The 15,724-nt window shown below is 32.1% G+C and overlaps 2 protein-coding genes across 2 annotated transcripts; one reads left to right on the top strand and one right to left on the bottom strand.

Annotated features, from left to right (window-relative positions):
• Positions 1 to 371: 371 nt before the first annotated feature.
• LOC149565916 (CBL-interacting protein kinase 24-like) lies at positions 372 to 10,536 on the top strand. Its single transcript, XM_089816410.1, has 2 exons — positions 372 to 450; positions 10,013 to 10,536. The coding sequence occupies exons 1-2, from the start codon at positions 372 to 374 to the stop codon at positions 10,534 to 10,536; spliced, it is 603 nt and encodes a 200-aa protein (XP_089672536.1).
• A 3,850-nt stretch (positions 10,537 to 14,386) lies between these two features.
• Positions 14,387 to 15,076, bottom strand: LOC149565917 (CBL-interacting serine/threonine-protein kinase 15-like). Its single transcript, XM_089816411.1, has one exon. The coding sequence runs from the start codon at positions 15,074 to 15,076 to the stop codon at positions 14,387 to 14,389; it is 690 nt and encodes a 229-aa protein (XP_089672537.1).
• Between the last annotated feature and the right edge of the window lie 648 nt (positions 15,077 to 15,724).

Raw genomic sequence — 15,724 nt, forward strand, 5'->3', positions numbered from 1 at the left:
ATTTTGTTTAATGTACATTTGGCTATATAAAATAAAAATATAACTATTTTAAAATAGCTTTATTAAGTTAAATACCCAACAATATGGAAGATTAATGGTTTTGTCAATATTGCAGCACAACTAAAAAGCTACCATTGTGATATTGATCAATAAAGTATAAAATCTATTTAACATATTTCAATCATTTATGTATGATAGGTTAGATAATGCCTTAATAAACATTCACTTGATTTTTGAGAATATAATGCATATCACTTGACCAATCGCCATTTGCTGTATAATGACACCTCTTCAGTCAAGGAAGACAATATATAATGTTATGACTGCTTGACAGTATTACCAAATTCATCAGAATCACAAAAATCGTGACAATGGAATTACCAACTATGATAGGAGATCATGAATTAGAAAGCCTCATAGGGAAAGGCGCGTATGCCAAAGTATACAGGGGCAAGAGATTCAAAAAATAATAAAATCTATGCAATAAAATGCTTGGACAAAAAGAAAAGAGGAATACCCATGCATATAGAGAAAGAAATCAGAGCGATGCAATGTCTAAATCATCCAAACATAGTATGTTTACATGACGCAATCTCTACTGGTAGATATGTTTACTTGGTAATGGAGTACGTACATGGCGGTACATTGACTAATCTCCTCCTTTGTAAAGGTATAGTTTTTTAAATTAGGTTTTTCTATTGCCGGCCTTTCTTTCTCGCATAAAATAGTCTTACGTTAGAAAGAGACACTCCTTAAAATTTTAAAGAACAATTATAAGAAGTCTACATAGAGAATGCTACAACTAGCTTATATATACCTCTATATATTACGCCGAGAGTAATCGTTCTCAAGGCGCTTATTTTTATTTAATCTCAAGGTTATTTTAATCATAGTTGGGATTTATAAAAATAAAAAATAGGCACCTCGAGGACGATTACTCTCGGCGTAATATATATAGAGGTATATATAAGCTAGTGGCAATCACAGCGCAATAGGAAAAGTATTTTAAATTTTTTTTCTATTTTTTTAAGGTAAGTGCTGAATTATTTATTTCTTTTTAAATACAATTGTATAAACTGGCTATAAAATTATTCTTGAATATTTTATTTTTTAATTCTATATATGGTGTTTATTTGCATCACTTTAATTTAGTTTTATTTTAAGCATATTGTTACGTAAAATGTTATATTGAAGAGTAGAGTTATAGTTAGGGTTAGGGTTAGTGTTAGAGTTGGGGCTATTGTTAGGGTTTGAGTTATGGATAGAGTTAGAGTTACGATTAGGAATAGAGTTACAATTAGAGTCAGGATTAGCATTAGGGTTAGGGCTAAGGTTATTTTTAGGATTATGAATCTTGTTAGGGTTATAGTTAAGGTTAGGTTTAGAATTAGAGTTAGAGTTAATGTTAGGATTAGGGTTAGAATTTGGGTTACAAATATAGTTAGGGTTAGAATTAGAGTTAGGGTTAGGGTTATGGAAAGGGCGAGGGTAAGAATAAGGGTTTAGGTTAAACATATAGTTAGGGTTAGGATTAGAATTAGAGTTACGGTTTGAGTTAGAGGTAGAGTTAGAATTGGAGCTCGAATAAGGGCTAGAGTTAGAGTTTAAATTAGGGTTATAATTAGGGTTAAAATTAGGCTTGGGGTTAGGGTTAAAATTAGATTTACAGTTAGAGTTAGAGAAAGGGGTAGAGAAAGGGTTAGTTTTAGGGTGATGGTTAAGGTTAGGTTTATATTTAGAGTTAGGGTTGTATATAGAGTTACATCAGGGTTAAGGTTATGGTAAAGGTTTGAGTTGGGGTTAAGGTTAGGGTTAGGGCTATGGTTTTCATCTAGATTAAAGTAAGGGTTAAGGTTAGAGTTAGAGTTTTGAGTCAAGGTTAAGGTTAGAGTTAGGGTTAGGTTACGATTTTAGTGAAGGTTAAACTAAGGATTAAGGTTAGGATTAGAGTCTAATTATGGTAGAGTTAGATTTATAGTTATGGTTATATTTAGGGTTAGAGTTAGGGTTAGGATTATGGTTAAAAAAAGTAATTTTCTTTTTCGCATATTGTAATGTAAAATGTTATAGTCAAACATAGATATATGGTTAGGGAAAAAATTACCATTACAATTAATGTTAACCTTAGGGATAGAATAAGGGTTAGGGTTAGCATTACGGTTAGGGCTAGAGTTAGGGTTAGGGTTTGAGTTATGGTTAATGTTAGGGTTAGAGTTACGGTTATGGTTATTGTTAGAGTTATGGTTAAGGTTTGGGTTAGAGTTATGTTTATGGTTAAGGTTAGGGTTAGAGTTATGGTTATGGTTAAGGTTTGGATTAGAGTTATGTTTATGGTTAAGGTTAGGGTTAGAGTTATGGTCATAGTTAAGGTTAGGGTTAGAGTTATGGTTATGGTTAGGGTTAGTGTTATAGTAAGGCTAGGGTTAGGATTTGAGTCAAGGTTAAGGTTAGAGTGAAGTTTAGGGTTTGATTCAAGATTAAAGTAAGGGTTAGGGTAAGGGTTAGAGTCCAATTATGGTAGTGTTAGATATAGGGTTAGAGTTATGCTCATGGTTAAGGTTAGGGTTATTATAGGACTCGAGTTAGGGTTATTGTAGGGATAGGGTTAGGGTTTGAGTCAGGGTTAAGGTTAGGTTTAGGATTAGGGTTAGGGTTTTAGTTAGGATTAAAGTTAGGGTTAGGGTTAGGGTTAGAGTCTAGTTATGGTAGAGTTAGATTTAGGGTTAGAGTTAGGCATAGAGTTATGTTTATGGTTAAGTTTAGGGTTAGAGTTATGCTCATGGTTAAGGTTAGGGTTAGACCTATGGTTATGGTTAGGGTTAGGGCTTGAGTAAGGGTTAAGGTTTTAGAGTTATGGTTAGGGAAAAGTTTTAAGCCAAGATTAAAGTTAGGGTTAGGGTTATGATTAGAGTCCAATTATGGTAGAGTTAGATTTAGGGTTAGAGTTAGGGACAAATTAATGTTTATGGTTAAGGTTAGTGTTAAAGTTAGGGTTAGGGTTAGTGTTAGAGTTAAGGTTAGGGTTAAGGTTAGAATTAAGTTTAGGGTTAGTGTTAAGGTTAGGGTTAGGGTTAGAGTTAAAGTTAGGGTTAGCATTAGGATGAAAATTAGGGTACGGGATAGGGTTTGAATTAGAATTAGGGTTCTTGTTAGGGTTAGAGTTACAGTTAGGGTTAGAGTTAGAGTTAGAGTTAGGGTTAGGGTTAGATTTAAAATTAGAGTTATAGTTGGGATTAGGGTTAGGGTTAGAATTAGGGTTAGAAATATAGTTAGGAATAGAGATAGAGTTAGGGTTAGGATAAGGGTAAGAATTAGGGTGAGGGTTAGAATTAGGGTTATAAATATAGTTAGGGTTAGTGTTAGGGTTAGAATAAGAGTTAGGGTTAGGGTTAGAGATAGAGTTAGAATTAGAGTTCGAATAAGGGTTGGAGTTAGAGTTAGAGTTAGGGTTATATTTAGGGTTAGAATTAAGGTTAGGATTAGAATTAGTGTTAGAGAAAGGGTTACGGTTAGTGTTAAGGTTATGGTTAGGGTTAGCATTAGGGTTAGGGTTAGGGTTACAATTAGAGTTAGAGTTAAAATTAGAGGTAGTGTTAGTGTTAGTGTTCATATAAGAGTTAGAGTTAGAATTAGAGTTAGAGTTAGGGTTCAAGTTAGAGTTAGAGTTAAAGTTAGAGATAGAGTTGTGATTAGGGTTAGATTAGGGTTAAGGTTAAAGTTACCTGATTAGATTTAGGGTTAGGGTAAGATTTAGGGCTATGATTAGGATTAGAATTAGGGTTAGGGTTAGAATTAGCATTAGATTTAGGATTATAAAAGGTTAAGGTTAGGGTTAGGGGGATAATTAAAGTTAGAGATAGAGTTAGAGTTAGAGTTAGGGTTAGGGTTAGGGTTAAAATTAGAATTATCTAGTTAGAGTTAGAGTTAGGGTTTGTGTTATTATTGTTGTTAAGATAATTTTTGGGTTACTAATCATATTATAGCTAATAAAATTATAATTGATAAATATTATTACTCTAAATTATAATTATAATTTAGAGTTAGGGTTAGGGTTAGGGTTAATTGTAATCACACTCTCTCTCACATGTTCCATTCTATAATTCCACCCCCCCCCCCCCCCAATAATGTATACCCTCCCCACTCCCCCTACATTGTTCTCATTGTCCATCTCTTTCTCTACATATATACATCTCTCCCTCCATAATTATTGGCATTGTCTATCACTATCCGTCATACTCTTCCTCTCCCCATCATTGTCTACATCTCTTTTGGGCCTTATATATTCTTTTTCTTATTTAGCTCATCTCTCCCTACTCCCCTTCTATATATCTACATCTCCTGCCCCCTCTAATCATCTCTCTCTCTCTCTCTCTCTCTCTCTCTCTCTCTCTCTCTATCTCTCTCTCTCTCTCTCCCTCCCCCACCCCGCTCATTCTCCCTCCTTATTTTTCACTACATCTATCTATGTCTACCTCATGTCTCTCACTCTCTCCCCCTTGTCTCACTCTTTCTCTCGACCACATCACCTCATGTGATCTCTCTCTCTCTCTCTCTCTCTCTCTCTCTCTGTCTCTCTCTCTCTCTCTCCCCCTCCCCCACCCCGCTCATTCTCCCTCCTTATTTTTCACTACATCTATCTATGTCTACCTCATGTCTCTCACTCTCTCCCCCTTGTCTCACTCTTTCTCTCTACCACATCACCTCATGTGATCTCTCTCTCTCTCTCTCTCTCTCTCACACACACACACACACACACACACACCATCTTCATGTTTATATATCTCTAAAATGCTCTATGTATGTCTACCTCATGTATCTCACCCTCTTCCCCTCCTCTCTCTCTCTCTCTCTCTCTCACACACACATACACACACACACACACACACACTCATGGCCTCTCTCTCTCCACCATCTCCATCTCCATCTATTTTGGACCTTTCTTATGCTTTTTCTCTTCATGGTCATCTCTCCCCCTCTCCCCTTTTCCTTCTACCCCCTCTAAGAATATCCTCTCTCTCTCTCTCTCTCTCACACACACACACACACACACACACACACATTGCATCATGTTATTTATCTCACTCTTTCTCTGTATCACATCGCCTCATGTTAATTCTCTCTCTCTCTCTCTCTCTCTCTCTCTCTCTCTCTCTCTCTCTCTCTCTCTCTCTCTCTCTCACACACACACACACACACACACACACACACACACACACACACACACGCACACGCACACGCACACGCACACACACACGCACACGTACACGCGCGCACACACACACGCACGCACACACACACACGCACACACACACACACGCACGCACACACGCACACGCACACACGTCACCTCATGTTATTTGTATCTCTTTAAATTTGACTTCATTTCTAAAGTTTGTCCCAATTTATAATTTTTGTTTGTATTTCTATAATATAAAATCAAGTACATTTAATAGAACTTAATTATCTTTAATATTTTTTTATACAACTAATAAATTTAGGTAAAATTTTATAATTTTTATATTTGATTTAAGTAACAATTTTATTATCTTTTCTTTCTTTAATATAAATATTATGTTAAAATTCATTTGTAAAATCTAAAATAATTTCTAAACTTCAATATTTTACAACCTCCAAAATCTTATTATTTTAATAATTAAATAAAATTACATATATAAAAATCTTTATTTTTAAGATTTGAAAAAATAATAAACTTTCATATAAAATGAAAACTGCAAGCGAAACAGTAACCAAAAAAGATTTATAGAAAGTTTTTCCTTTCTACTTTACAATTCATTACCAAAATAATAGTATATTTTCAAAAGAAAGAGAATATTCTTGAAAATAAAAACTTTCTACAGTTATCTCAAACTGTTATTACTAAGTTTTTCTAGATTTAGTACTATTCTCTGGATGAACTTAGAGATATTAATAATCAATATTTGCAATAATAAAATTAAACACAACATCAAGACTAATAATAATTATAAAAAATGAAAAAATAGCAGCAACAACAATAATAATAAAAGAGTAATTTATTTCAGTGTTTTGTCTTTTCCATGCACCGTTTAATCTTAGTCATGCACCAATTCACCAAATAAGGAATAGAATGTAACATGCAGTTTGAACTTTGAGTTTTTAGAATCATGAATTTATGCATGAAATACAAAGAATCAAGCAATTATAAATTATTAATCACAAGTTCTATAGCTTTCTATGTTTGTTATAACAACAGTTACATAAGAATCTTGGGCCAGTCTCATTCGATAAAATTAGATTAAGTACAAAGTTAGTCTTGATTGTAGTGTAGTTAAATAAGCATGTGAAAGTCCATATGAGGCATTTCTCAATATAAAATATGGTAATTGTAATATATTTTAAGCAGACGAATTAATACAAAAACTAAAATTTCTTCTCCATTCTCGTTTTGCTATAGCAATTGTGTTTTTGATATTTTTGATAAGTGTTGTAGCATGTTATATTTAACATTAAATTAATCTTTATTATTATATTTAATAGTAGTTTCAAACATTATTAAAAAGACTCTAAATACAACCAAATCACATAATCTAAGAACTAAAACATAAGTACCCATCACAGGAACAGTTAGAATGCCCAAAATTGCTAAAATAATTGCACCTGCAACTGCCGTTACAGAAGCAATTTGTTACTCCAATCTGCTATCTTTCTTAGACTAAAGGAGCACAAGAAAAAGTGAGATTGATATTATGAGTTACAAAAGAAATTTGAATGTATTTATAAGCATTTATGCTCAGAGATTTCCTATAACATTGTGTTAATACCATATTTCCCTTTTTTTCAATTGTATTGCCAAGAAAATCACCATGGCTGCATTCTATATCTAGAGCAATTATCACATTGGACAAGTCATTCAACATTGACATAATTATTCGCACCATTTTCCAATGAAGAATCCCATCAGAATGCAACACGCTAGACATCGTGACAAAATTACAAACTAGTGGGAATGAGCCAGAACCTCTCAATCCGCACTTAACCAGATTAAACCATCGATAGAATAGGTAGGAGGAAGGAACCTATAAATTGGAGCCGCAACAGAGCCAATTCCAAATGCATATCCAGATCCAGAGTCAGTCATTTATCTTTAATCCATTCCCATTCAGTCTCAGCAACGCGCTAATAGCGTCAGGAAGCTCCATGCATGAATCAGAAGAAAATGGATAGATCTGGTTAGGAAAGTACATATTGGACCAAAATATTTCAGAAATAGAAAAGAAGACACCCCTAAAACACTCCCATCAAGCACCATTAAAAATGAAAAGTATTATAAAATATATATATCAAATAGATTTTGAATACAAATCTAAATCTAAATAAAACATGCAAGATTAAACTATTAAATGCAAGCTTAAATAGTTATGAACAGAATTCTAAATCTAAATGAAATTAATTAAAATTGAAATCTAAATCAAAGTAGAATATTATAACTAATTTTGAATTTCAATTTACATCTACATCTAAATCTAAATGAAAATGTAAATAAAAAATAGAAATCTCACCTGCAAAAATGTTACTCCAAAACTTCAATTTACTCCTATTCAAAAACTCCAATCTAATCCTCCAATAACCTCCACCTCTTCCTTCCTGCAAAAACATAAAATGAAAATGAAATGAGGAGCCTTGGTTTTATAACTTTTGAGAGGCTCCTCATATCCCCCAACAGACGTCTCTTCACATTCCACAAATTTGTTTCAAATTCCCCCACTCCCCACAAAAAATAAGCATGAATGTGCATGCAAAATTATATTTAACAAAAAAAAAAATCATATTGAAATTATTTCGACCCTATTTTTTCAGGCCCTATTTTTTTGGGTCCTACTTTTCGGGCCCTACTTTTTCGGGCCTATTATTTTGGCCTCCATTTGGCTTCCTATTATTTCGGCCAGCTATTATTTCGAGAATTCTTTTTTAATATTTAATTTGGAAGTTTGTAACCGCTCCCAATTCTTTTTTATTGACAAAGAATCTTGGCATATTCCCGTGCTGGGCATTTGTGCTGCCATTGTATAGAACACCTCTCGGCATAATTAATCTTTATTATTATATTTAATAGTAGTTTCAAACATTATTAAAAAGACTCTAAATACAACCAAATTACATAATCTAAGAACTAAAACATAAGTACCCATCACAGGAATAGTTAGAATGCCCAAAATTGCTAAAATAATTGCACTGCAACTACTATTACAGAAGCAATTTGTTACTCCAATCTGTCATCTTTCTTAGACTAAAGGAGCATAAGAAAAAGTGAGATTGATATTATGAGTTACAAAAGAAATTTGAATGTATTTATAAGCATTTCTGCTTAGAAATTTCCTATAACATTGTGTTAATACCAGATTTCCCTTTTTTTCAATTGTATTGCTAAGAAAATCACCATGGCCGCATTCTATATCTAGAGCAATTATCACATTGGACAAGTCATTCAACATTGACATAATTATTCGCACCATTTTCTAATGAAGAATCCCATCAGAATGCCACACACTAGACATCGTGACAAAATTACAAACTAGTGGGAATGAGCCAGAACCTCTCAATCCACACTTAACCAGATTAAACCACCGATAGAATAGGTAGCAGGAAGGAACCTATAAATTGGAGCTGCAACAGAGCCAATTCCAAATGCATATCTAGATCCAGAGTCAGTCATTTATCTTTAATCCATTCCCATTCAGTCCTAGCAACACACTAATAGCGTCAGGAAGCTCCATGTATGAATCAGAAAAAAATGGATAGATCTGGTTAGGAAAGTACATATTGGACCAAAATATTTCAAAAATAGAAAAGAAGACACCCTTGAAACACTCCTATCAAGCACCATTAACAATGAAAAGTATTATAAAATATATATATCAAATAGATTTTGAATACAAATCTAAATCTAAATCAAACATGCAAGACTAAACTATTAAATGCAAGCCTAAATAGTTATGAACAAAATTCTAAATCTAAATGAAGTTAATTAAAATTGAAATCTAAATCAAAGTAGAATTTATTAACTAATTTTGAATTTCAATTTACATCTACATCTAAATCTAAATGAAAATGCAAATAAAAAATAGAAATCTCACCTGCAAAAATGTTATTCCAAAACTTCAATTTACTCCTATTCAAAAACTCCAATCTAATCCTCCAATAACCTCCACCTCTTCCTTCCTGCAAAAATATAAAATGAAATTGAAATGAGGAGCCTTGGTTTTATAACTTCTGAGAGGCTCCTCATATCCCCCAACAGACGTCTCTTCACATTCCACAAATTTGTTTCAAATTCTCCCACTCCCCGCAAAAAATAAGCATGAATGTGCTAGCAAAATTATATTTAACAAAAAAAAATCATATTGAAATTATTTCGACCCTATTTTTTCGGGCCCTACTTTTTGGGCACTACTTTTTCGGGCCTTACTTTTTCGGGCCTATTATTTTGGCCTCCATTTGGCTCCCTATTATTTCGGTCAACTATTATTTCAGGAATTCTTTTTAAATATTTAATTTAAAAGTTTGTAACCGCTCCCAATTCTTTTTTATTGACAAGGAATCTTGGTATATTCCCGTGCTAAGCATTTGTGCTACCATTGTATAGAACGCCTCTCGACATAAAGAGCTGGATTATGTTTTACATTAAAAAAATGAAAAGATTGATTTATGTTTGAATATATTTTTAGTTTTAATATGAACTTTTATTAGTGATACTTTTAAGAGATATTCAAAGATATTTAATATGGCATTATTTCAGATAAAAGATAATCAAACTGTAAATCAGAAAAATAATGATTTGATTAAAAAAAATTAGAGATTATAAAATTAAAAAAATATAATTAATAATTATAGTCTTACACCATTAATTTTTTCAAAAAAAATGTTCTCCGTTGATTTTGTGTGTTCTATATTGCAATTTTTTTAGCTAAATTGAGCTCTGACGACTAATTAATTGAAGTGCATTGTTTGAATGTTTGCCTTGTTAAATATAAAGGTGGAAAGCTCGAAGAGAAACAAGCAAGATTATACTTCCAACAGCTAATTTGCGCATTGCAATACTGCCACAAGAAGGGAGTGTTTCACAGAGACTTGAAAACAGACAATCTATTAATAGAGATCAATGGAAACCTAAAGGTTTCTGACTTTGGTTTATGTGCCTTACAGACAAAAGAGAAACTGAAGAGGAGATTATTACAGAAGACAATTTGTGGAACTCTTGACTACATTGCTCCAGAGACGTTTTACAATGGAGGTTATGATAGTGCAAAGGTCGATATATGGGCATGCGGTATTCTTCTCTACATTATTTTGACTGGAGTTTTTCCATTTGAGAATGGCAATAGACCACAGCGATTGAAACAAATCATGGCGGCTGATTTTAGTTGTCCCAATTGGCTTGGCAAAGAAATGCCGGCTATCTTACATAAGATTCTTGACCCCAAACCTCAGAAGAGGATTACTATTAAGGCAATAATGGAGTTAAATTGGTTCAAAGAGAGTTTTAAGGGAAGCGTGTGATAATGATGGTGCTTGTGAGTACTACTTTGCTACGTAGTTTTCTCCTTCTAATAGTACTTACTGTAACAAAGGAAAGCGGGTCCTATTGTAACAAAGGATTTTAATGATATACTATCAGCTTACTTGGTAGAAGAGGAAAGAAAGGAAGGAGAGTTTTTGGGTAACAAAAACATTTGATCGTATATCAATTATTATCAATTGTTAAAGAGTAGAATAATTAGCAAATAGGAGAGTTTTTGTTCTACTCTAATGATGAGAATTGTAAGGATCAAATCATTTAGTAGCTTTTATTTTATGAACAAGTACCACTTTGTGACAATACTTGTTTTTTTATTTGAAAATAAATTGTATTTTTTATTTAAAATTGTAATATAATTTTAATATATATTATCAAGAAATCATATTATTTAATTTTTAATATAAAATTATATGATATCTCATGAATAGGTAAAGTAAAGTTTTACTTACAAATTACTTTTCTTAATATATATATATGTTTAAATTTTGAAATTAGTAAAACATGAGAATGATATTTTCATGTTTTCAAAATAATTTAAGTTTGGTACAGTTAAAGTTTACATTTTTGACTTTTTAAAAAAAAAAAATTATAAGATTTTTTTTTTTTTTTTTAAATTAAATAATCGAGAGAACAAAAAAGAGGTATAGTATCAAAAGAAGGGAGGAGGCAAGCCTCAACCACCCAGATCAAAGTCCAACAATTAGCTAGAAATAGCCAACTAACACATTAAGTAGAAGTTCTAGCGAGATAACAAAAAGAGTAGATAGAAAAGCTATTCCAAAACATCATTATAATCATCGAACCAAGTTGTCCATCCCAGCTCTCCTTCCATCCACACAATTTTTTTCCGCTCAAGAGTGTGAGCAAAGAAGTCATGTTCATTAGAAAAGGGGCCTTTGTTCTCATGTATTTCCTTGAGAAGCTCCTTAAGAGCTTTTCCAAAAGCAGTTTGGTTATCAAGAATGCTAGCCAATTCCATCCCATGCTTCATCTCATAAATGAATATCATAGCGAGCCCATCATGGAGGAATCTTTTTAGCTTGTTCATCTCGAGCTTCATAATGCAACAAATCTGCGAGACAATCTTAAAACGGATGAGTTTCAAATGAAACAAAGTAAGGGATCTACCAATATCTTGAAAATTTTCCTCATTTCTACATTTCCAAATAAACCAAAGAATGTGAGAGGATAAAATGTTCCAGAAAAAATTAGCATCCTTTTTAAGACCAAATAAGTTGCCAAGAATGGTATCTAAAACAAGAACACGATCAGCTATAGAAATTCCAAAAAACTTCCATATAATCCTAGCAAATTGACAAGTAAAGAATATATGCCTTAAATTTTCAGGAACCCTGCAAATAGTACAAAGTTTAGCATCACCAACATGATTTTTAATAGGAAGTCTATCGAGAAGGAGCTGCCATTTAAAATGTAAGATTTTCGGGAGAATATGTGATTTCCAAAATCTGTCAAGAATTTTTTGCCATTCAAGAGAGTTCAAGTTCATATACCAAGTGGTATTAAGGTGAGAAATAATAGATTTTTCTTTATTGAGAACCTTATATATATCTTTAGCTTTAATTTTATGTAGGAGAGATCCATCATCCCAATGGAAATTCAAAAATCTATGAGAGTCTACATCACACCTACAGGGAAGAATAAGAGTGCGGCAAGCATTGGCAACCATATTATATGTACTTTTATGGGAGATAGGAAGATCAAACTTGATTCTAATATCCTGCCAACTAACAAGATTATCATTCTCCAAAATGTCAATAAAGCTCTGGATGCCAAGGTTGTTCCAAAATTTCGCAGAACAACCTTGAGTCATGGCAAGAGGCTTACCATTATGATGCATATTCCACCATATAGAATGCTCACCATGAATAGAGTTATTACTAGCAAAGTTGGAATTATAGATGAAACCCCTCACAAGCTCCCAAGCTTTCCAAATAGACTTGAAAACCATGGAACCTTGGATACACACACACACACACACACACACACACACACACACACACAACAATTACAATTAATAAATATTTTTGAAGTTACAATAAATTTTATAATTATCACAATTTTATAAAATTTTAATAGTTCAAATATTTAATATATGATAATTAATTTATTAAATTAACCCTAGATTTATACTTTTGTTAAAATAGTTGTATAGAAATATAATTTTAAGACTTCCATATAATCTGAACTAAAAAAGGAATATTTAATTTAAACTTAGTTTATTATCTAAAAATATCATATACATTATGAATAACTATGTCTCTTCTATTTCTACCAAAGATGGTAAAAGTAAAAGCAACCCATTTGATGAAGACATATAAGAAAGTTTAGAGATTACAACACAATATAGTAAATTATTTATAGACATATTATCATATGGTAGATTTGAAGGTTCAAATCAGAATGAGTGAAACAATTATTTTATAATCATATCCTTTCATTGGTGGTCATAAATTCTTTTACAATTTAATAAATCTACATCTCTAAAGATCTATTTTGACCAATGATGGCCCTATTTCATATATATTTTCTCTAATATACAAATCTCCTTTGTTACAAGCTTCCTTTCTCATTATATCTTCTAAAAAATGTATAATTTTTGGTTGTAAATTTCCACTCTTTTTTAAGAATATTAATCTTCCTTTTTTGTCATATTGGATAATCAAAGGTGAGTGATCAAACCTCCAATATAGATAATCTTCACTACATTGAAGAATTTGTGTTTTGTCTTTCCATTAAAACTTTCAATTCAAACTTCTGCTCTACAAAAATGAACTATATATTAGTAATAATAGAAATTAAGTTATGAAAAAATAACATATTATAATATAAATTTAATTTTAGTATTCATTCATCTCATTAAATATTTAAAATTAAATTTATTCTCAATAAAAATAAAAAATTAAGTTTTTTCTTTTTAATATCTCTTTACAAAAATATGAAGATTAAATCTAACTATAAATGCATGTAATTAATGAAAAAACTTATGATAGTTATAAAAAGGAAGTTAATTCAAATATTAGTTATTGTAAGTTTTGAAAGTGTCACATAGTGGGCAACTACTTGCACTTTTAGAAAAAACTAATGTAGAAGTAATTGAATAAGATATTTTTAAACTATTTTATTTTTAACAATGATATAGCTAAAATTTTAGGAATTAAAATTTAATTATAATGTTAAAAGTATTATGTGTTGTTTTAAAAGTAATTAATAAAAAAATATAATAGTACTTGCTTAGACTACCAATAATGCTTTATAATTTTTGGAGTGTATAACTTAGATGAAAGATTATTGGACATGTAAACAACTCAATGTAAACTTTGATATACTTAAACAACTATATACTATAATGCTCTATTTCCTAATAGAATTCACCCATTAACAACTATAAACTATACTGCTTTATTTAACTCTTATTAATAAGTGAATTCTATTAGGAAATGGAGCACTATAGTTTATATTTGTTTAAGTATATCAAAATTTACATTAAGTTGTTTATGTTAGAGTTGTTTATGTCCAATTATTGATAGTTGCTGAATTCATTTTTTTCCTAATATATAATGATTTAAAAAGAACAATATGTTTGTTAGACCCAAATCAATTTTCTCCAAAGATAATTCTATTTAAACTACTAAACTCGAGAGAATTCAATTTAGAAACAAATATTTACCTTTCTTGGAGTTCATATCCTCAAAGCCCTTGGCAAACCAGGAATGCTTAATAATCTGCTGCGCACTAAACCGTGTTTTAAGGTTTGGATCCAGAACCTTGGTCAGCAGCTGTTGCACCCCGTCAGACAGAAGCCACGGCATATCAAATCTCAATTCCATCTTCGGAGAAGCAAAGTACTTGAAGAACCCATTTGTCTTGTACCCAAAAGGATAACGCCCCCTCCAAAAACACATACAAAATAACTACACACATCCAAACATCTGCTTTAGCGCCGTCATAGCCGAAAAAAGAGGTATAAACCTCAGGAGCTATGTATGGTGGCGTACCCCACGTCCCATGCAACTTTCCGCCCTCCTCCTTCAGCGTACTCAGCCCAAAATCAGCCACCTTCAGGTTCCCGTCTCCGTCAACTAACAGATTCTCCAGCTTCAGATCCCTGTGGAAAACTCCGCTGCTGTGGCAGAAATCTACTGCACTGATCAATTGTTGAAAGTACTTTTTGGCCTCCTCTTCTCTGAAACTTCCCTCCGTATCGATTTTTTCGAAGAAGTCCCCGCCGCTGACGTACTCCATGACTAAGAATATCTTTGTTTTGGTGGAAATGACTTCGTATAATCGCACAATGTTGGGGTGGCGCAGGGATCTCATGTTGGTGATTTCTATCTCTATTTGGCGGAGACCAGGGGTGAGAAGTTCCTGTTTGTCAAGAAGCTTGATGGCAACTGTGTCACCTGTTTTTGTGTGTTCTGCTCGGTATACTGTTCCCGACCCGCCTTCTCCAATTAGTTTCTCTATTTGGTACTTGCCCATCAGAATTTGACCTCGTTCCATGGCTTCCTTCGTTTTGATTCCGCTATTTTTTTCCTTGGATTTGTATATAGGAGATATTCAGCTGTTTATATCAATTCTCCTCCTTTGTCCCCAGATGTTGGGAGGCATCTCAAGAGGCGCGGATATGGGAGACACAACCTAATTTGAATGTATTTACATAGGTTAAATGGAAACGGCAACGTGTTTAATCCATGATTATCAAGAGCTAGTTTCAATTTATTTGTATGAGTTAATTAACGTCTTAGATATCAGATTTTCATGATTTAAAAACATATTATTGTAATAATAATTAATAAAGTTTAGGGACAGTGAAGTTTTAAAATGTCTTTAACTTTTAGTACAACAACCTTCTTCTTCTAAGAAGGTTAATATATGGTTTGCGACAATCCAAATGAATTTTAAAGGAGAAAAGAATAGTAAAACATATTTGATAGTCAGTGTATAATCAATTTCATAAATACGTTCACAACATATTTGATTCTCAATCTATAATCAATTTCATTAATATTTTATGACAGTAATAATTTTTGAGGTATAATAATATTAGTGTATTATAATAATATTTTATTGCTTTATCTTTATAACATCAATAATTGTTGAGGTGTAATAATATTAGTGTATTATAAAAATGATAATTCTAACTTTTAT

The sequence above is a fragment of the Cupressus sempervirens genome, chromosome 3 (assembly GCF_028749045.1).
Source record: "Cupressus sempervirens isolate cs-2001-9-10 chromosome 3, ASM2874904v1, whole genome shotgun sequence".
NCBI classification, from domain to species: domain Eukaryota; kingdom Viridiplantae; phylum Streptophyta; class Pinopsida; order Cupressales; family Cupressaceae; genus Cupressus; species Cupressus sempervirens.

Coding starts and splice junctions, on each gene's coding strand:
- LOC149565916 (XM_089816410.1), top strand. CDS start 372: ATGGAATTACCAACTATGATAGGAGATCATGAATTAGAAAGCCTCATA. Junction 451..10,012: donor GTATGCCAAAGTATACAGGG/GCAAGAGATTCA, acceptor TTAAATATAAAG/GTGGAAAGCTCGAAGAGAAA.
- LOC149565917 (XM_089816411.1), bottom strand. CDS start 15,076: ATGGAACGAGGTCAAATTCTGATGGGCAAGTACCAAATAGAGAAACTA.